The 20896-nt window shown below is 43.9% G+C and overlaps 2 protein-coding genes across 2 annotated transcripts; one reads left to right on the forward strand and one right to left on the reverse strand.

The window, feature by feature from the left end:
- The first annotated feature begins 1090 nt into the window (after positions 1 to 1090).
- Positions 1091 to 6057, forward strand: TOMM7 (translocase of outer mitochondrial membrane 7). Its single transcript, XM_042802029.1, has 3 exons — positions 1091 to 1396; positions 4569 to 4617; positions 5835 to 6057. Exons 1-3 carry the CDS (start codon positions 1195 to 1197, stop codon positions 5848 to 5850), a joined length of 267 nt encoding a protein of 88 aa, XP_042657963.1. The 5' UTR covers positions 1091 to 1194; the 3' UTR covers positions 5851 to 6057.
- Positions 6058 to 16233: 10176 nt separating this feature from the next.
- On the reverse strand, positions 16234 to 19473 carry IL6 (interleukin 6). Its single transcript, XM_032991364.2, has 3 exons — positions 19229 to 19473; positions 18869 to 19015; positions 16234 to 16535 (listed from the first exon to the last, which is right to left on the reverse strand). The coding sequence occupies exons 1-3, from the start codon at positions 19340 to 19342 to the stop codon at positions 16344 to 16346; spliced, it is 453 nt and encodes a 150-aa protein (XP_032847255.1). The 5' UTR covers positions 19343 to 19473; the 3' UTR covers positions 16234 to 16343.
- Positions 19474 to 20896: the final 1423 nt, after the last annotated feature.

Here is a 20896-nt window from a genome sequence, read left to right on the forward strand (position 1 = left end):
GATCATCTTGGAATGGCAGCGCAGGCATCTACACATTGAAGAGAAAACAAGGTATTTGTCTAAGTGATATTTACTGTGGGCCTGTATTCTTTTTTGGATCTAAAAGCACTGACCTGGTATTTTTTTTAAAGGTGACAAGATGGCAAGAGAACTTCAAGTAATTGCCTTAGGCAAACCAATACATAACATGCAGAACTTTAACTGTGTCTGGTCAGTAAATCATAACTATGAATAAAACCGAGTAGATTTCTGCACTGTCGCAAGAAGTGATTTCTAAGAACTTTTTTCAGAGTTTCTATGTAGTTGTATGTAGTTAGCAGACATGATACAGACTGACAACGTTAAATACTGCAGCCACATTAGCAATCCTACAAACGTGAAGACCTGGATCTGGCATTACAGTAAAAGGCAGCAGACTACCTGAGAAAGAATGAAAACATGTTATAGATATAACTGGCTGAGTCAATGGCAAAGACATCATGCAGCAAGGTATCTCGCTAGTAGTGTCAAACAGACAACAGCTTGGTGGTTAGGGCACTGCAATGGGTTCTTGCAGAGACTGCTCATTTTAGTAGTTAGGAAGTGCCTCAGTAATTATCTGGGCTCTGAATTTGTAAGACAACAAGCCCTAAGCACTGTACTGGTATTTTTAGATATTAGGTCTAAAACCAGAACACCTCTCCCCGTATTTCTAGTCAAGCTTTTACTCCCAGAACTCTGTGTTTCCACAGACTGGACTGAGGATCGCACAGCCTGGTATCAAAGATGGAGAGGCATTTCCAACATCACCCAGAAACAATTTTCTTACCACTCCATCTCTACCTTTCACTTACCAAAAAGGCACTTCCCAGCCCCCAGAGGCGGCGTGCAAAAGCGTGTGCACACCTTTGCGAGCGCCGGGAAACGCAAACACGTAAATGCGGGACCTACAGGCAGAGGAAGGCGTCCCGCAGCCTTTGTAGCCCTGGCACAAACGCCCCGATAACGGCTCCGCGTGGCCCACAGCCCTGGCCCGGGCACGCCCGCCCCGGCCGGGCGCTGGGCCCAGCCGCCGCACTGCGCATGCCCAGCGGCCGGTGACAGGCAGGAGGGGGGCCCCTGCCGCCATTTTCTTGCCTTCCTCAGGGAAGGGCCGCCCCTCACCGCCGCCGCCGAAGGGGAGTCTCCTCCCCTCAACCCGGCGGCGGCGGCGCGATGGGGTCCCGCCCACCGCCGCTGGTGCAGCGCTACAAGGGAGGCTGGGCTCCTCCTCCTCCTCCTCCTCTTCTTCCTCTTCTCCCTGCCGCCGCCGGAATGCCGAAGCTTAGCAAGGAGGCCAAGCAGCGGCTACAGCAGCTCTTCAAGGGCGGCCAGTTCGCCATCCGCTGGGGCTTCATCCCCGTCGTGCTCTACCTAGGTCAGTGGCGGCCGCTGGGGAGGCTGAGGATGGGGTGGCCGGGGGTCTGCGCTGCCTGCTCCCCCCGCCGCCTGGGCCGCTGCTGCCCGCTTGGAGAGGGGGGGAAGAGCATGGGGGGGGGGGGCCGCTCCCACCCGCGACGCGGACTCTGCAGCCCTCAGCGCGCATGCGCAGCTGGGGAAGGCGGGAGACTGAGGGGGGTATGGTGGGGGGCGCGGAGGCACCGACAGTGGCGTGGGGCCCCCGGGGCCCGGTACGGGTAGGGACTTGTCCTTGACAGAGCGGCGAGGTAGTTGAGGGTTTTATTTATTTATTGATTTATTTGTCTTTAAAAAGGATTTTCTGCCTCTTTCCGGAGCGCTGGGAGCGTGCGTTGAGCCTTGTGCGGGGAGGGCCGCGGGCGCCGGGGGTCCGCGCAGGCCGGCGGGTCGGGGCCCTCAGCGGGGCGGGCTCAGCGCGCACCGGGGCACCTGAACAGCAAGCGAAGCTGCGATTCAGTCCTGCATCAGTGACTGGCTGCCTTAGCAGGCTGGCCTGCGTGTTCCTCGCAGTCGGGAGGCAGTGTGCGGCCAGAAAGCTGCGGCCGGGAGCTCTGCTTCGTGGTGTGCCGAGGGGGTTGCCAGACTCTGGCTGGCGTTGAGTTTCCAGCTAGGCACAGGTTACAGCCTCGCCCAAAATGTCGTCGCTCCTGTTCCTGAACTGCTGTGGAGCATTCAGGGGGTGCCTTGGTGTCGTGCCTGGTGCTTAAGGTGTATTTCGCTTGCTCGTGTCACGGGGCTGAGAGGGCATCGCCACCACATGGTAGTTCTGCTGCTGAGTTTGGGCTGCATGCCGTCAGCTCTGCTTGTTAAAGAGGCAGACCTACTTAAGATATGCGCGTGTGCAATAGGCCTGACACTTTTGTTCACTACTTTTATGACAAGGGGTCCCAGGAAGGCTGATCACCGCAGTTCATCTGGATTACTTTCTGCCCCAACGCTGTTGGGCCTTTTGGGAAAAGCATCTAAACCAGGCAGGCATCTCTGCCGTGAATGCAAACGTGAAGGAGTGTTGGGAGCTTGAAGTATTTACAGTCAAAGCTGATATGTTGTTTTAATTAATTGAGGGGAATGCAATGTCCGATTTGAAGGGCCTTGATTGTTCACCTAATAGATAAAAATCAGGAAAAAGTTGGGTCCTTCAACAGTTGCATATGTGCTTTAACAACTACAAGAGGTCACTTCACATGCTATGGAAAAAGCTAACTAGCAATATTAGGTTTAAAGTTTAATTAAATTTCCATTTTTAGTTTATCAGTTATTTTAAATTGATAATTTTTGGCTGGGAATTTCAGCAGTGTTTTGTGACCTAATTTTTCTCCTGCTGAAGTTGTGCTTTGATTTTACTTTTATGATGGTATCTGTGAATATGGGAATGATGCTCTGTGTTCTGAGGGGCACCAGAGGAAATGAAATAAGTTACTTCAAGTCATATAAAGCCGTATTACTATGTTTACAGTTGCAGTAATGTCAGAGTATTTAGTATATTTGTTACGTAGTGGTGAGAAACTAAGTTGTAGTTTATCTTCATACCTCCAGAAAATAAGCGTGCTGTTCCAAATCTACATTGCTGCCTTATAACTTTGTATGCTGTAATGAAAGGACAGTAAGTGTAAGCAGATGAGAGGGGAACATGCAGGTGCCACCTTAGTTTGCTATAGGTATTTGGAGGTGGCATGCACTTAAACTGTAGAATTTGAGGGACTTCTTTTGTACTGGGATTACATTTGAATCTGGGAGGGAAGGTGTGCTACAGTGAAAGGGCAAGAGGCAGCATAGTCCTTGGTGTCACTGATTCAAGGTAAATTTTTGTCTTGACCCCTGTGTATATGAAATAATACTCTGAAGTAAACACAGGCAAGGAAACTTCCAGAATTCTTGAGCTTTTAACTTTCTTTGAAGGGCTTTCTAGGTCAGGGTGGAATGTTCAGGGGATGTATGAGGGAGCCTTGTATGTGAATATGCAATTATAGGTCATTGGTCAGGTTGTTTTTTTGTTGTATGTTTTTAAACTTGCTTTGAAGTGACCGCCCCTGTTTTAAGCAGGTAAATTAGACCAGTGCAATTTTGTTAAACCTGGCTTGCTTTTTTTTTAAAACTACTGGTGGAGGAGAAGCCAGAAACATTCACACACACACACAGAGTGTGATTCCTATGAATTTTAAAGCAATTTTATTGGACACTATGGCAACCAAAGAAAGCTGGTCAGGATGTGTAATAATCTCAAACCACACAGGGTTATCTTCAGAGAGCTAACCGAGTGCCCGTGAAGTTAATAAAAGTTTTTCCATTAACCTTCATGGCCAGTGTTTCAGGCAAACTGACATTAATGGTTTATTACCTGTAAATGAAGGAAATAATATATATTTCATATAACATCCAGTTCTAGATAGCAGATACAGAGGAGAGCGTGTTGAACAGTGTGTGGATTACATGATTCCACTTCAAGACTTTTAATTTACAGTCCAGTGGGCAAAGATACTTTATACATTGATCCTTCAGTTGCTTCTCTAGCATACATTTGCTTCACTGAATTGGTATTTGAGTCATTAGCTGGGGATGAACTCTTTGTAATTAGCTTTATTTTTGTTTTCTTGGGTGTTAGTAGGTTGACAAACATCTTGTTTCTTTGAAAGCTTTAGTACTAGGTAGCTTTTCAAAAAGTGCCAGTAAAAATAGAAGATTTTAGGTGTAACTGATTTAACATTTAGAATTCTGTCATCCTAAATGGAGTGAAATGTTACTGAAATACTGCTTTTAAGTTCTGCATCAGATGTCATTGCAGAACATTGCCTGTTAGGACTCAAGGCGCTCGTTTATACCAGATATAGGTGTCACTGTTGGTACAGCCTTACTAGGTTACCTTCTGAACGGCATTTAAAACCTGTGTATTTTTTGTGTGTATAGGTATGTATGTCTTGATCTTTGGGGTAGATAAAGCTGCAGATACAAATTGAGAGGAAGAGCAAACAAACCCTGAAAAAAAGTACACTTGTATTTGTTTTCTCTGCTTTCTAATCCTGATAAGAATATACAGTTTTTATTCAGGTTAGTATGCAACTTCATGAATCACATTTCTGTAGGAGTCTGTGTATACATATTTTTATATATATAAAATGTGTGTTTCACTTCAGGTTTTAGGAGAGGTGCAGATCCTGGAATGCCTGAGCCAACTATCTGGAGGTATGTATTGGTTCTGAATGTACATGCAAACCCACTGCAGATAGTTACAGTTTTAGGTGCTATGTCTGGACAGCAGCAGTTGTACAAGTTGCTTTCATCCATTGTTTTTAATTGTTTAGAGTGAAAGCATATCTGGTTGTGGTTCTCATTTCTTTAGAAATCTAAATGAGAAGACAGCGAAACACAGGTTCTTGGAAGGGCCTTTCTCTTAATCTTTCATGGCTTTTTATGGGACTTACTGTATCTTTGAGTGGGAGCTGCCCTTCTCATCTGTTGTAGAGCGAGTTTATGCAAGTTTCTGCACTGTGGAATAGCTTCTCAGCTTTCTAGCACAAATTTAAACCAAAACAAAGTCTTCTGCCTTTGCAGATATGGTAATATTGCATAAAAGCTGCACGAAATAAAGGGCTATATCCTTCAATGTTAGTCATTGTCATGAAGCAAAGTGCGTTTGCTCATGCTGCCTCTTTATTGTGGGACTATTTGTTAGTGCTGTAATGTCATGGCAGTAATAATACTTAAATTCTTGTGGTATTTGAGTTTTATTGGAGGGCTTCTATGGGTCAAATTAATTAAAGTTTTGATGAAACTGTGACTTTCATTTTTCTTGAAATAACTTTGGTTACTGTTCAGAACCAGGTATTCCTAAGACAAATAATTGATAGACTGTATTGTTTGCAAATTCATATATTAACTCTTCTAGCTTCACAGAGTTACAATGTATAGGAATCCCATTTTCAGGATTCAGTGATTGGAAGGAGCTAGTTTTAACAGTAGAAAATACGAAAAAAGAGTCAAGATCATGTTACAATTTCAGTATATCTGTTGTTTTAAGAACTAACTTGCTGGAGTTGTTTGTTTGATGACAGTGTTTCTATGTTTAGCTTCACTAGCAGTTTGAAACTTTTTTTCTTGGTCCATTGAGTATGTCTCTGCACAGCATAAAGTATGTATTTCATACCAGAGTGTATGTACCTAGATATCAGAAGTTAGGTCTGCTCTGAAGCTTACAGACGCTCGTTTCTCTGAACACATGTTCAGGCTCTGTAGGCTTAAATATTATTTTAAAGGTGGCATTATTTCAGTATTTTTGTGGGCCAGTGTTTATTCTGTACATTTACAGGGCTGTTCCTCCAGACTTGTGTTTTACCAATACCTATTAAAAACAAGTACATGCTGCAAATCTGACTTTTGTTTCCTCCTGCCTCCCCTTTCAGTCTACTTTGGGGATGAAGGATATGACGGTCCTGTTGTAGAACCAGCCGATGGACAGAGAAAGTATCTGAAGATATGTACATTCCAAAGGATGAGGTGGACACTTAGACCAGCTGGCTGAGGCAGCTTGCTCATGACCTAGGTTGTACATACGACAAAATGGAGTTTATATGGACCTAACTTATTTGCATTACAGTGTAATTAAATAAATACAATTTGAATGGATATGCATTGTTTTTAAGTCATTACATACATATAATGTAGTAATTTCTTTATTTCAGAAAGGATAACTGGTTGAGGGTTTTTTTTTTTAATCCCCCTTCCTCTTCCTCCCTCGCGGCCCCCCCCTACACCCCCAAATACAGTGACAGTCAACCCCAATATTTATCCCTCTTATGATGGTCTTTTGGGTAAAGATTCTTCTTTATCTTCACCATAACCAGAAAACTGAACTAATGTTTTAAGTACTTCAATATTCTTCAGAGATTTCTTGCCTAAATGTTGGTAAGCTTCTGCAGCTGGTCACTATGCTGTTTTCTGCATTGGGCTTTGTGAAGTTTGTTTGTTTTGTTTTTACTAATTTACTAAACAAGGTATATGCTTTATTTTTATTCCACAGTCTTACTCTTTGGAATATTGTTAGTTTGGCTTCAGCTGGTTTTCTTCCTTGTAACGCTGAAATTCAAGAACTGAAATGGCGACTGCTCGGTTTCTGTTAAATAGAAGTTACATTGGGTAGATTACTCTCTTCCCTCTAGAACTGTACAAGCTAGATTGTATCTATGCAGTTATTTAAAAAAAAAAAAGTTTATTGGCTCCAAATTGTTATTGCAATGAAAATATTCCGGACTTCAGATTGGCTTTTTTTAACCCCATAGATCTTCAGACAGTTTTTACATGAATTGTTTAAGGAATAGGAGATTCCTCAGTTTCTCATCTGCTATGAAAATTCATGGTAAGATGATACTGTGTTTAAGGGCAGTTGTGATTGGAAAGAAAATGAGAAATAATCCAAGAGGAAGAAAATTAAACTGAAAGAATTGGGAAGGAAGAAGAAAGTGGAAGACATTTAGGAGAGCTAATACAAACCAGCATGTTTCTTAAAATTTCATTAATCACAGTAATTAAACCCAATGTCATCAAATAGTGGAATAGCTAATGATGATAGACTGCTGACAGGGGAATAGAGCAAGGACTGAATGCAGAACACTTTTCTTGTGACTGTATCCTGTTGCTAGTGCAGCTTTTCTAGTGCCTTTTTCCTAATGGTAACTTGAGATTAATGTAACTGCTTATGTGTCTGAAATTAGGAGTTCAAGTTCTGATACTTTTTCTTGACTGATCCTAATTACAATAGTAATGAAATAATCTGTTGGTACTTGATAGTGGTTTTATCATGATCAGGAACATTTTTTTTCTGTTGAATCTAGTGAAATGACCTGAGATACACAATACAAAGAGATACAGTATTCAATGTAAAGTAACTCAAGATTTCTCAAAATCAGATTTTACATTTCACAAGGGTATATGATATCCAAAACGCAGCAGTGGGTAGATGGGCCCATACACCTGCAGAAGTGTATTTCATGTGCTCTATTGTATGTCAAGACATTTGGGGATGTGGTTTGTGGGTCTTAACCACCACATGGTTGCTCTGGCTGCTTTCCAGGAATAATAGTATTTGGCAAGAGATACAGAAATAGGGAAGTGTTCATGTCTCTTAATAAAAGTTTTACATAAGCACTGATATATCAAGTACAGGCCAGATTCTATGACCTCACCATGCTGAAAATTTTCCTTAAAAGTAGTTGCAGTTCAGTTTTTTTGAGACTTGGAATTATTGGATAATATTGCTTGTGCAATTCTTAATTTTAAAATTTCACTCTAAGCACAGTGGATAGCAAGTTTTTGGTAATTCACTGCTATTGTGGAAATAAGTGAAATTATTGTTCTCTTCAAAATCAAGTATGGTTCAGGAAAGTCATTAGCGTAGAACCTTTGGGCTTTCAAATTGAGGGCAAAAAATGTCTTCCATAGTCCATTCTAGTCAAATTAAATTGAATTCCAATATGTAGTATAACATTTTTCACGTGTACAACCAGACAGTGTTTCATTCAGTATAGTATTCTCTCTGTAATAAAAGGTGAGTGAAACTCCTTAAATAAGCACTCCATAAAACGGCCTCTTCAGGGATCTGCTTGGCAGAGTACCATGGGGTAAAGCTCTGGAGGGAAGAGGGACCTAAGAAAGTTGTTTAGTGTACAGGGATGACCTATTCCAAGCCCAGGAGCAGTGCATCCCAGCAGAGTGGAAGTTGAGTAAAAATGCCAGGAGGCCTGCATGGATGAACAGGGAGCGCCTGGACAAGCTCAAACACAGAAAGGAAGCCTGTAGAGGGTGTAGGTAAGGGTGGGTAGCCTGGGAGGCATGCAGAGAAACTCCAAACAGCCAGGGATTGGGTTAGGAAGGCCAAAGCCCTGACAGAATTAAATCTGGCCAGGGACATCAAAGGCAACAAAAGCTTCTATAAGTACATCAGTGAGAAAAGGAAGACTAGGGAGAATGTGAGCCCTCTCCAGAAGGAAATGGAAGACCTGGTTACCTGGTATATGGAGAAGGCTGAGGTACACAGTGACTTTTTTGCCTCGGTCTTCACTGGCAAGTGCTCCAGCCGCACCGCCCAAGATGCAGAAGGCAAAGGCAGGGACTAGGAGAATGATGAACCACCCACTTTAGGAGAAAATCAGGTGCAAGACCATCTAAAGAACCTCAGGGTGCACAAGTCCATGGGACCTGATGAGATGCATCTGCAGGTCCTGAAGGAACTGGCAGATGAAGTGGCTAAGCCACTACCCATCATATTTGAGAAGTTGTGGCAGTCTGGTGAAGTTCCCACTGACTGGAAAAGGGGAAACATAACCCCCACTTTTAAAAAGGGAAAAAAAAAAAAAAAAAAAGGAAGACCTGGGGAACTACAGGTCAGTCAGTCTCACCTCTGTGCCCGGAAAGATGATGGAGAAAATCCTCCTGGAAACTATGCTAGCGCTCGTGGAAAATCAGGAGGTGATTGGTGGCAGCCAACACAGCTTCACTAAGGGCGAATTGTGCGTGATGAATTTTGTGGCTGCCTGTGACAGGGTTACAGCGCTGGTGGTTAAGGGAAGAGCAACTGACATCGTCTGCCTGGACTTGTGCAAGGCATTTAACACTGTCCCACACGACACCCTTCTCTCTAAATTGGAGAAACGTGGATTTGATGGATGGACCACTTGGTGAATAAGGAATTGGCCGGATGGTTGCACTCGGAGTTGTGGTCAACAGCTTGATGGCCAAGTGGGGAGCAGTGATGAGTGACATTCCTCAGGGGTTGGTGTTGGCACTGGTGATGTTTAACATCTTTGCTGGCAACACGGACAGTGGGACTGAGTGCACCCTCAGCAAGTTTGCTGGTGACCCCGAGCTGTGCGGTGCGGTCGCCGTGCTGGAGGGCAGGGATGCATCCAGAGGGGCCTGGACAGGCTGGAGAGGTGGGGCTGTGTGAACCTCATGGAGTTCAACAAGGCCAAGGGCAAGGTCCTGCCCGTGGGTCGGGGCAATCCCAAACACAAATCCAGGCTGGGCGAGGAGTGGTTCGGGAGCAGCACTGCAGAGAAGGACTTGGGGGTATTAATGGCTGGAAAAGTGACTGTGAGCCAGCAATGTGTGCTCACAGCCCAGAAAGCCACCCGTGTCCTGGGCTGCATCAAGAGCAGTGTGGCCAGCAGGTCCAGGGAGGGGATTCTCCCCCTCTACTCCACTCTTGTAAGACCCCACCTGTAGTGCTGGGTCCAGCTCTGGAGTCCCCAGCATAACAAGGACATGGACCTGTTGGAGTGGGTCCAGATGAGGCCGTGAAGAAGATCAGATCAGGGGCCTGGAGCACCTCCCCTGTGAGGTCAGGCTGAGATATTTGGGGTTGCTCAGCCTGGAGAAGAGAAGGCTCCGAGGAGACCTTATAGCAGCCTGCCAGTGCTTAAAGGGGGTACAAGAAAGGTGGGGAGGGACTCTTCATCAGGGAGTATAGGGATAGGACAAGGGGTAATGGTTTTAAACTGAAAGAGGGCAGATTTAGATTAGATATAAGGAAGAAATTCTTCCCTGTGCGGGGGGTGAGGCGCTGGCCCAGGGTGCCCAGAGCAGCTGTGGCTGCCCCCTCCCTGGAAGGGTTCAAGGCCAGGTTGGACGGGGCTGGGAGCCCCCTGGGCTGGGGGAAGGGGGCCCTGCCCGGGGCAGGGGGCTGGGACTAGGTGACTAGGTGAGCTTTAAGGTCCCTTCCAACCCAAACTCTTCTATGATTCTTTTCTTTTTTTCTCTTGGGGAAAAAACAGTTAAGTGTTAATTGTAAGTCTTGGTAATTAATTGTGAAGTAGCAAAAACCAGAATCACATAGGTCTTATTTCATTTAAAAATGAAGGAATATTTGGTAGCAATATCTCTAAATTACTTTGCAGTTACTGTGGTTTTCACAAAAATCATGTGTCTATAAGAGCAGATTAGTGTTCTTTGAAGGTATACATTAAATGGATTCTTATGAATCTTAATTCCATAAAATAACTTCAGGAAGTATGCTAGTGATATCAAGACTTTTTTGGTTTTAGGTGGTGCTAGGGAGAAGAGGGTAAATATGGAGTAAAGTGGAGGGACTCTCATATTCGTCGAGGCTGTGGGCTAGGGACTTGAAGTTATGTGTTACTTATTCCAAGTGATTTAATCTCTAGTTTTTGCTTTTCCATCTTTCTCCCATCAAAACCTGAGAAAGTTTTATTTTACTGTCAGATGGGAGACACTTAAAGAACAAATAGGGGCTCCCCTGCTTGACTGTGTTGATCTCTGTCAAGTGAATCAGTGGCTTCTGCAGCCAAGTATGGATTCTTTCCTGTAGCGGGGCTTCTGCTGCAGTCCTCCGAGACCACAGGGGTGAACTCTTAGTGTTGGAATAAAGCTGATGAGTGTAGTTTACTGAAAATCAAGCAGTGACTTCCACAGCTGAGATCAAGGCTACAGTCTGAGATGTGAAATGAAATTATTGATGCCTTCCCGTGTGCTATGAAGATTTTACTAACTTCGAGGTATCCAGCTGATCTTGCCTCGAGATAGGAATTGTTCAGCTGTGTGCCTCGTGCCTGTGAAGTGGGGGTGGAGTGTGCTTGTGGCTGCCTTAGTGTCAGGGAAATACCCCCGGTGGGAGGCTGTTGCTAGAGCCTCTTGTACCTGATGACACACAGTTGTGCAAGGGGCTGAGGGGAATGTTTCCACCTGGACCAGTCTTAGAAAGATCAAAGGTTGCCATGTTCACTATGCTGCTTGCCAAAGATGAAGGCATCTTCAGGATTTTAATGCAAGAAGAATGCTCCATTCTCCATCTCGAGTGACCTGCAGTCTTATGCCCTTGGTCCTTTTACATCAGGAAGACATTTCTTCTTGTTTAGAAGGTGCTGGTCTGCCTCTGCCTCCTCCTGCAAGAGTGACAATGGCAGAAATGGCTTTTGTCTGTGAACAAGGGATTGTTCTTAACCCAGGACTGAAGAAACGAGCTCTGTTTCTCCTCCAGCCAGACTGTGTGAAATACTAGCAGAGTGTCAGGAGGGTATGATGGGCAAGGAGCAATATGGTATCCTGTCTTCTCTTACTCTAACTTACTCACTGGCACACTGACCACAGCAGCTGGTGGTGGTTTTACCATTCAGGAACAATTTCTGTATTTTCTATAATTTCTGTATTTTCCTAAAACTGCCTCTCCCATCATACTCAGCTGGAGTCAGAAGACCAGTTATGACCTGGTCCCACTGGGTAATCGTGGGCAGCAACTATTCAGCCCTCAGTTGTGTCAGCCCCTTTAGCAAAGCATCTCCTGCAAGCTTGGTTCTGAGGAGCTGCTCCCGGGTGTGGGCATGGCAAACAGTGCAAGGGGGGCCAACGATGGGCTAAGAGACAGGGAGGAAGGCAGGCAGGGAGAAAGTTAGGGTCCTGAAGAGAGAATAAAGACAAGGAGGTTGATCAGGAGAAGAATAAAGAGTAGGAAAAATGGACAAGGTTTTTAAAGGTAAAAATGCAAGAAGTGAGAAAAAGGTGTGCACATCGGAGAAGGAGCCGGAGAGCACCGTGGTACTCGATGTGTGATGCTGAGGGAGTCTTCTGAGTTTGGTGGCTTTCTTGGTCTTGGTGTGTGGACTAGGGATCCCCTGGTAGTAGGGTGTGAAAAATTGGTCCATTTAATGCTGATCACTAAACAAGGGAGGGGAAAAAAAAAAAAAAAAAGCTATCTGGCTCTCAATATAAATTTGTTCTTAATAAGTTAATTTACAAAGGAACCTGCTTGTTTGCTCTAAAAACTCTTCAAGGCCTAGCTAGTTCTGAGTTAAAAATTAAGCTGATAGGAAATTTGGAACAAATATTATATTCACTTCTGCTACAAATTCCTGGTGTAGGCATTGCTGGTATAGTTACTGTACTGTATCTCATCACAGGTATAAAAGAGAGGATATGTGCTTTTTTCCTTGAATTAATTCATCAGCAAACTCACATTAACTTAAACCTATAGCTTTCAAACATACCAACTCTGCAGACCAAAGCAAATGTTCATAATTTTGTCACAACAGGCTCCTGTGTTTGCGGCGTATAAAACTTTTCCTTCTCTTCTTTGTACAGCCATATTCCAAAATGTCTGTAGATGACAAAGTACTTCTTAAGGTGTATTTTTATTGCATTGTGTTTTAAGTGAAAGAGGGATCTAACACATTATCAGGAAAAAAAAAATTGCTAAAACAAACTATACACCTTGGATATTTTTGGAAATATTTTGTTACAGACTTGGCCTTTAAACTATGATGATACTGATGATATATTTGGAAATAAAAGCTCATTACATCAGTTCCCACCACAGGAGTAGAGACCACATCCTGTTAAATGTCATATGACTAATTCAGTTTTTACAAGTAACTACTTAATTGCAATTCTTAAATACTTTTCCATGATAGTGTGCAATGCAATAGCTGTTTTTTGGTTAAGCTTGTGGGTTACGTGCATTGTTTTGTGGTTATGCTTATGTTAATTCTGTATTAGGGGATGGGTAAGAGAGAGGGGATGCTTACCTGCTAAGTGGAAAACGGTATTTACTCTCTGATTATTTCTTCTGATTAAGATATCACTTCTGAGTTTCAATCAAAAATAAGAAGTTCAAGCAACTGCAAAGTAGGGAGCAATTATTAGCCTGGGAAGTGAGATAAGCCTGGATTTCCAGTTATGTTCCAACTCTGTTTGTCAGGGTCTGCTTTAATCTCCTAGAGACCCCCCAAATGGTGCAATTAGTGACAGTGCAACCTGAAAACAGTCCTTTTCCAGCCAGACTGGAAGATTGCCTGTATATCTCCCTTCATCCCAAAAGGCCTCTTCTAAAAAATTCCATTTTTCTTTTATAGTCCCATCTCAGGTCACTGAGCTATATGATTGGGAGGGGTATAAGTCTTGCAATTTGAGGGACTTCTTTGAACCTCATTGTATTTTTTAATGCATGCTAATGTGGGAGCCACAGGTGTAGTCAACACATGGTTGCTTTTCCCTTTGCATCTCTTCCCACATGGTTAGAAGTGGAAGGAGAGACAAAGGCTCTTGCTGTGTGAAAGCTATGGCACAGTAGCTAATTTTTCCCTTTTGAGCTTTACCTATGTGATTTTACTTCTGTGTGCATTAACAGCTCTAAGTGATACTTTCGGATAATAAAACACTTAATATGATTTGCTTATACATCATATTGTCCCTTTTTATGTGGTACATAATATAGAACTGTAATATGTAAGTTCAGAGGGATAAAGAAACAGCTAATCATAAATGTATTTGCTGCTATTGAAAACAATCAGAATTTTGGCCTTGGCACAGTTGAAACAGAATAAAATATTGAAAATACTGTGTTAGGTAAGCATTGTCTGGTAGAAATAAGTATGGCAGGGCAAATCCAATCTCAGTTTTCTGACTCTGAAGATTAATGCTTATTTTTTTAAAAATAGATCTTTCTCATGAAAGATTGAACCTTCTTAGATTCTGGTCACTGAATAGAAATTCGGATTGCAAAATTTCTGTTAGTGTATTTTCTGATGACCGCCAAAGTCAGTCTTGAAAGTATACCGAAATTTTGTCAAATATGTTGAGATTACAGAAATTAGTTAATTTTGTGAAGAGTTCAGGGAGGAAATGGTATTTTAGTGTTGGAGCCCACAGAGGTTGCATTATCTGGGGTCGAGAGGGTGGATTTTGGTTTTCCTCTTAACAAGAAGAAATTCACTGAGACCCATCAGAAATTGTTATCTAATAATTAGCCTCAAGAAGCAAGGGTTTACCAGAAGCTTTCCACCCAGTATCACAAGGTTTGTAGTAAAATATCTATCTATCTGTCTGGCAGCACTTCTTAACCATTAGGATCTAACGTTGATGTATACTAGTGTATACTTACCTTTCCACCATTTCCTTTTAAATTGAATGCAGAAAAGTTTATTAGTCACAAGTAACAGTGGCAAACTTAGGGGGAAGTTTCCCGTTGAGTGAAACCCTCATTACATTTAGAATGTGTCTTAATTTTGAATACATTACGACATCATTTGAATATTTTTATAGACTTCCATCTTGAAAAGGAGGTGAAATAAGTGAAAAAGAATACAGCATGGACGCATGGGCACACTACTGGGAGAGGTGAGACCAGGAGATGCCTTTGGTTTTTGTTTTCTCTGTCTCTCCCCACTTCTCAACATAGTAATAAAGTCCTTGAAAGGCCCAATGTGGGATCCACATTTGGGTCTCATAGCTGTAAGGGCCAGAATGGTCTCTAACCAAATGGTCACTAAGAATATCTCTGGGAAGGTAGACTGTGAAAAAGCCAAACCAGGCTTTCCCGTGTCTCCTGGAGCACATGCTAGGACAGCTAAAGCAGGATCTTCTGTGTTGTGAGGAAAGCCTGATCACCACAGACATCTTGGAAGCGACCACCTTGGGGTCTCCTCATTCCTCCTTGAGCTGTTGCACAACTCGAGACGTTGGTTTTACCATATTGGGCAAAGCTGTGGTTTGGTGTGAGCCTCTGAGATGCAGGCTCTGGGTGGACTGGTCACTGTTTTGGCATCCCCAGCGGAGGAATGCGTGTGTGGACAATCAGATCGCTCAGAGGAAGAGGAGAATTTACCGACATCCTTATCCACATTCCAGGGCTTGCCTTTCATCTCCTCATCTGCATCACTGTGCTGCAAGAGAGAGAGGGCGTAATTAATGTTCCACCACTTGCAGGGACAAGGCTCGAGGGGCTCCTGCTGCTTGCATCCCTTGCATGTGCTGTGAATTCCTCTGAGGTCGGGTATACGAGGTACCTGCACGGCCACAACGAAGCAGATACTACAGCGAAGGAACATTTCAGCGGTTTGGTACTCGGGCTAAAGTCCTGGGGTGGTTTTTCTCTCCAGTATTCAAGAATATGCATTCATGATATGTGGCCTGTCCATTCTAGTGGAATACATATGACAAAAGACAAATGCATTAGATCATCAACAGTCACTGACATCTCAGCAGCAAGATGTTGATTTATATCACCTAAGGAAAGAACCTAAGATTTTTTTTTTTTTCTGTTTCTTGGGGGAGAGGGGAGAGATGTTTAATCAAACTTGGAAAATTCCCTTGCTTGACAACAGTAAGTCTAATCAGATGATAGTATTCATGTCAAAGCTGTTAATGTGGTGTCTTATAATTCTATTTGTTTAAAAGAGACTGCTTGACTTGTAAGCAGATGCTTACAATTACACTTTTATGGAGTGTTCTTTTTTAAATATAGGGGACTCATCATTCATTTGTTTCTCAAGAGCAATGATGCTTTATCATGTTCATTAAGTACTGTGTTCAGTGCATCTGGTTCCTTTATATCCCATTTTAAGAATTACATGTTGATCAAGCTGTCTGTGTATGTGTGTACATATGTGCTATGTAGATAACTGACCTAATTATACAGATAAAATTTATATTCTTGAAAGTGGTTATTTTGATAATTGCAGGTATTAAGAATTGGATACATTAGTCATTTAAAGTTCAAACAGCTTATACAGTGGCTTTTTAAAATCAGCTTTTATTTGTTCTAAAAATATAAATAAGTCATAAATATAATCTCAAATATTTTAAACACATAAGTTACACAATTTTTCTGGCTTCTGAAAATACTCTGTTGTTGAATACATATTAAATAAGTTGATATTCTGAATAGTACCATTAGAAATGAAATAAAATATGACCTTTGTTTAAATTATTTCTAAATATTGAAAATATAAATAGGAAATATTAGAAACTAATAAATATTTTAAATACAATAAATAGGTTCCTAGAAGGAAATGACAATGTCTATAAATGCAAACCATTGTTACTCTCTTTGGTTCTTAAAACAGAACAACACTGTCATCTGCCACATGACAGATTTGTAACAAAGGATTGTGCCTGAATTAAAACATTCAGACACTGAAACTCCTGGTGTTTTTCAAATAGCGAATGGCCCTCACAGTTTTCTCCATAAATGAAGTAAAGTCTCGGAGGATGAGGTGGGTAGTGATTTTCTCTATCCAGTTCTTATTGGACTTCAGCTTTGCACGAAGGGTTTTCTGGGTGGCTGAGTCTGGGATGGTCACTTCCTCGGGATTGATCACCTGTGAAAAAGACAGTATCGGGGTACCCCGGTTAAAACACTGTAATTGAGCTTGTCGGAGAGCATCAGTTTTTATGTATATGATGTTCCCAACCAGCTGCCTATCCACCCTTTCTGTACTGTGGACGACAGAGCTCCCTGGGACCTGTGCTTCCCGACAGCTCCGCTTCTGCGGTGGCGTGTGAGGTTCGTGGATGCCCGCCGCGATTACTGCGGAAGACTCAGGGGGTCTCGTCTGATCCACACTGTTCGTTCCGGTGCGAATGCAACGTCTGGCCTGGCAGTCCAACACGCTGCACTGAGCACATCGACACACCTCTCCTGCTGTCTGCCGAGCACGCCCTTAGTTGGGAAGATGCTGACTGTGGTTTGTCCTAACCTGTACCGGCTGCTGCGTCCTGAGCTGTAAGTTGATTACATTACATTGGAGTGCTCTCACATTTTGTAGTGGTTTAACAGTTTCCCAAGATGACAAACTTTTCTATCTGCTTAATTCTTACTTTCCAGCATTTAGGCATACAGGAGACTAAGGGTCACCAACTTGCACTGGTGTGTAGGATCCTAGTTGCAAGATGAGTAAAAAGAGTTATGTACCTAATGCTGACGGACAGCGGTGGGCACCCGGTGCCCAAATGCCTTTTAAGAACTTGTCCTGTGAAGTGGGTAGGTGACTTCTGAAAACAGGAGTTACTTGCCCAAATCACAAAGCTGGTTTAGGTGATTTGGGGTCTAGAAGTCTAACAATAAAGTGTCTGCTCCATCCTGGTTTTAGGATCTCTTCTACCCTTGAACAAGTGACAAAAGCTTGTGCATCTCCTTCTGGAACATCTTTTTTTTTGTGAAATTCAGTAAGATATGAATATTCTTTCTGTCCAAACTACTTGGAAGTGGTTTCTGATCACGCACCCAGTTACTGGTATATCCAGCTCCCCACTGCATGCTGTGAGAGTTTGTATCTGGATATCCAGACAGGTATTGTGCCGATGGATCTATCTGACCACAAGTGACAGGTTCTGTTCTTGCTCTCCTTGCCTTAAATAGCAGATAGACTTTTCTCATAAAGAAAAACTTCCAACCCAGAGATCAAGACTACTCTCTTCCTCAAAAACTGTGCGGTTTCTGTAAGTACAGGTTTTGCTTTTGATCACTGTGTTTAATTCTGCCTGTTCCGATTACCTCAATCCTACTAATTTTTTAAAAAATGCTAATCCCCCACAGTTATGACATGAACTTTCTGCAAAGTAACTTATCAAGTTGGAAGCCAGAAGTCAGTTGCTGTCTTATGACAGGACTATTATTCTTAGCTAGCACAGTGTGACAAAAGCAGTTCAGCTCCCTTTCACTTAAAAGAATGATGGACATAAATAAATATGTTAGGAAAGGTATGGCACACACACAATGGGCCTTTCAGACACCGAAAAACACCTTGAGGGAAATAATGCCCTGAGATTTCTGCAGTCCTTCCTCACCTGGGTGGTTCTTACTTGGGCAACTAGTTCCCTGATGACAAAGGAAGTATTCATGTTAAGGGTTATTGATGTGAGTAAGAACTGCAAGAATGAAGTGAATTTCTGGAGTGTGATCTTTCAAAGCTCTCCAAAACATAGAAAACGACTGTCAGAAATCAGTAGCATTTAGTTTACCAAATCAAAAGAGAATTGGGTATTTGTAAAGAAGGAAGACTTTTTTTTTTTAACCCACGATGATTACAAGCAAAATGTGTGCTTTTTGATAGGTAGCACCTTTTATTTAGTCAAGTTAGTATTTTCTGAATTTAACTCTCTTCCTTGATTTTTTTTTTTTTTTTTTAGAGTTACTGCTATCTCAATATACCATACAGCTTGGCTTGAAAGTTTGGTTTGGAGAGCTTTAAAGATTAATAATACTGTAAAAATATATTTGCTTTTATTTATATATTTTTTTTAAAAGTTACTTATTTCTACAATTTAGGGGGTTGCAACATTAGAAGGCTTGGACTGAACTGCTGTTCTACAATTAGGAACAAGCTCCCTGAGAAATCTCATTTCTTATTAGCCAGGCACTGTTAGTATATTTGTTCTTAAAACAATGATGCATTTAATTGTTCACTTGGAAATTAGAAACAACAATAGAAAGTGGGAAGAAGAGTTGTTTCTTTAAGAAAAGAAAACAAAACCTTGTAAAGTGTGTTAGTCAGGAGTAAGTGTGAGTATCTGAGCATAAGGAACCATCACCTGTTTCCTCTGAGAGAAGGTGAAGTGCCAAATGTTCAGCTTCAGATTGCATCCTATTTCTCTGGCTACACCTCAGTGCTAAGCTGTAACAATTATCGGAGTGAACTTAAAACCAACTCACCATCTGTCTTATGGTACGTGCCAGGTGCTCTGTACTATAGCACAGCGATTCAACATTTTGCTTTTCACTCGTAAAAGTTTCTTGTATGTATTCAAGGTATGTCTGAAATGTATAAAGGCCACTGGAGATTTTCTTCAAGCACTTATCCTGAAATGAGAGAAAGGTGAGCCAGTCACTTAACAGCTCAGTAAACGCCTCGATCGCGGTATGGCAGGTAAGCGCGTGATGCTTATACAGCGAGTGGAGGTCTGTGCCATGCCGAAGGCAGCAGGAGCCGGCACAAATCTTTTAGGTCAGCTGCCACACTTTTTTTTGGAGCAGGTATCAGGGGTTAGACCAGAAAGGAGAGCGGTTCCTTGCCTCATCGAAGCCGGCGAGCAGACACCCGTCTTCCTCCGTCACCTGGGGGAGGTTGAGGTTGTTCTGGACGAGCATTTCCACGCTGTTGGCACAGATGGTGAACTTCTCGCACATCTGGGGGGAGAAGACACCGAGAGGTTCGGTCGCACCGTGGCCGGAGGCAGCCGGGGTGCGAGTGTGGGTGCCCGTGGGGTGTCCGTGTGCGAGCCCCCCCCCCACTCCCACACACCGCCCCCCCCCCGTCCCGCCCCGTTACCCACCTCCTCCTGCAGCTGGGCCGCCCGGGCGTGCAGCCCCCGGGCCAGCCGCACGCAGTCGGGCAGCGCTGCCCGCCGCCCCGCCGCCTCCTCCAGCTCGGCCTCCCCCGAGGAGTCGGCGGCGGGCAGCGGGGCGGCGGCGGCCCGCGGGAGCAGCAGCAGCAGCAGCAGCAGCGGCGGCGGCGGCGGCAGCGGCAGGGCGGCGCGGAGGGCGGGAAGCCGGCGGCCGGCGGGGACGCGGTGGCGGTCGCAGCCCTGAGGGGACTTCATGGTGCGGCTCCTCGGCTCCGGCCCCGGCCCCTTCTCGTCGGCGAGGCTGGCGGGTTGAATGAGCTCCGGGCATCCCTGAACGTGTATTTATCGAGGGGGCTTCGAGATTATTCATGGCCCGGGAAAATCCAGCATGAGAACACGGAGGAGGAGGAAGGGGGGGGGGGTTGTGTGGGGTGTGTGTGGCGGAGCGCGGCGAGCTTGACACAGCACTCGCCCCGGCTCAGCGCGGCGGGATTGTGAAATGGGACCGGGGGGGGCCAGCCGAGAGCGGCATGAAGTCATCGCGCTCCCGCTCCGTAACTCCTTGAGGGCCGGGCTACACACCCCCCCCCACCCCCCCCGCCGCCGCCTCACCTGGGGCCGCGGCCGGTCCCGCTGCCGGCAGCCTCCGAGCTGCCAGCTCCCGCCGCACAGGCAGTCTCTCAAATCATACCTACCTGCGGCCATAAACCGACTTTATATATTTTAATAAATCAATGTCTGTTTAACGCCTGTTGTGTATGTTTTTCTCTAGCTCTTTTCATTTTTCATATATGTAACACTAAATGCACGTGTTTAGTGTGCTGGGTATGCATGAGTTGTAGGTTGCCTCTCCCTGTGAGGTACGTATGGGCAGGATGATATACATCACATTCATACACTTTAAATGCACGGGGAATGGACCACAGCTCCAAAGGGAAGGGGGCCCAGGAAATGCCACGCAGTTCTCTCTTATCTGTCACCTTATCTCTTTCTGCCTACCTGGGAGGTGCGGTGGGAATTTTAACCTTTCACAGGGGACTCTTCAACCAGGGCAAGTGAGCCCAGTTGGCTCAATCTTGTAGAGTGTGGACTGAATCAAACAGTGCAAGGCATGATGACATTGGACTTTTGGAATGACTTGAACTGAATTTGCCCAAACTGACTTTTTTTTTTTTTTTTTTTTTTTTTAATTAGTGCAATATTTTCTCATGTAAGGAGGATCAGAGAAAGACCTAATTCTTCTGGAGATGCTAACAGGAGGGTGCAGAGTGGGGAGAACAAATCATGGGGCATAAGAGAGATAATTGAGAGAGATGATACAGTGACTGAACTTGAGTGTCCTCATTTGGCCTCCCCCTTCTAAAAAAAAAACCCAGGTGCTGCTAATTCATTTTCT

The sequence above is a fragment of the Tyto alba genome, unplaced genomic scaffold, assembly GCF_018691265.1.
Source record: "Tyto alba isolate M040663 unplaced genomic scaffold, T.alba_DEE_v4.0 Super-Scaffold_38, whole genome shotgun sequence".
In the NCBI taxonomy this organism is placed as follows: domain Eukaryota; kingdom Metazoa; phylum Chordata; class Aves; order Strigiformes; family Tytonidae; genus Tyto; species Tyto alba.

Excerpts from the sequence above, each read along its gene's own strand:
- TOMM7 (XM_042802029.1), top strand. The coding sequence starts at position 1,195 with ATGGGGTCCCGCCCACCGCCGCTGGTGCAGCGCTACAAGGGAGGCTGG. Across the intron at positions 1,397-4,568 it reads CCCCGTCGTGCTCTACCTAG|GTTTTAGGAGAGGTGCAGAT; the intron begins GTCAGTGGCGGC and ends GTTTCACTTCAG.
- IL6 (XM_032991364.2), bottom strand. The coding sequence starts at position 19,342 with ATGTGCGAGAAGTTCACCATCTGTGCCAACAGCGTGGAAATGCTCGTC. Across the intron at positions 19,016-19,228 it reads TGCTCGCCGGCTTCGATGAG|GATAAGTGCTTGAAGAAAAT; the intron begins GCAAGGAACCGC and ends CTCTCATTTCAG. Across the intron at positions 16,536-18,868 it reads CACGTACCATAAGACAGATG|GTGATCAATCCCGAGGAAGT; the intron begins GTGAGTTGGTTT and ends TCTTTTTCACAG.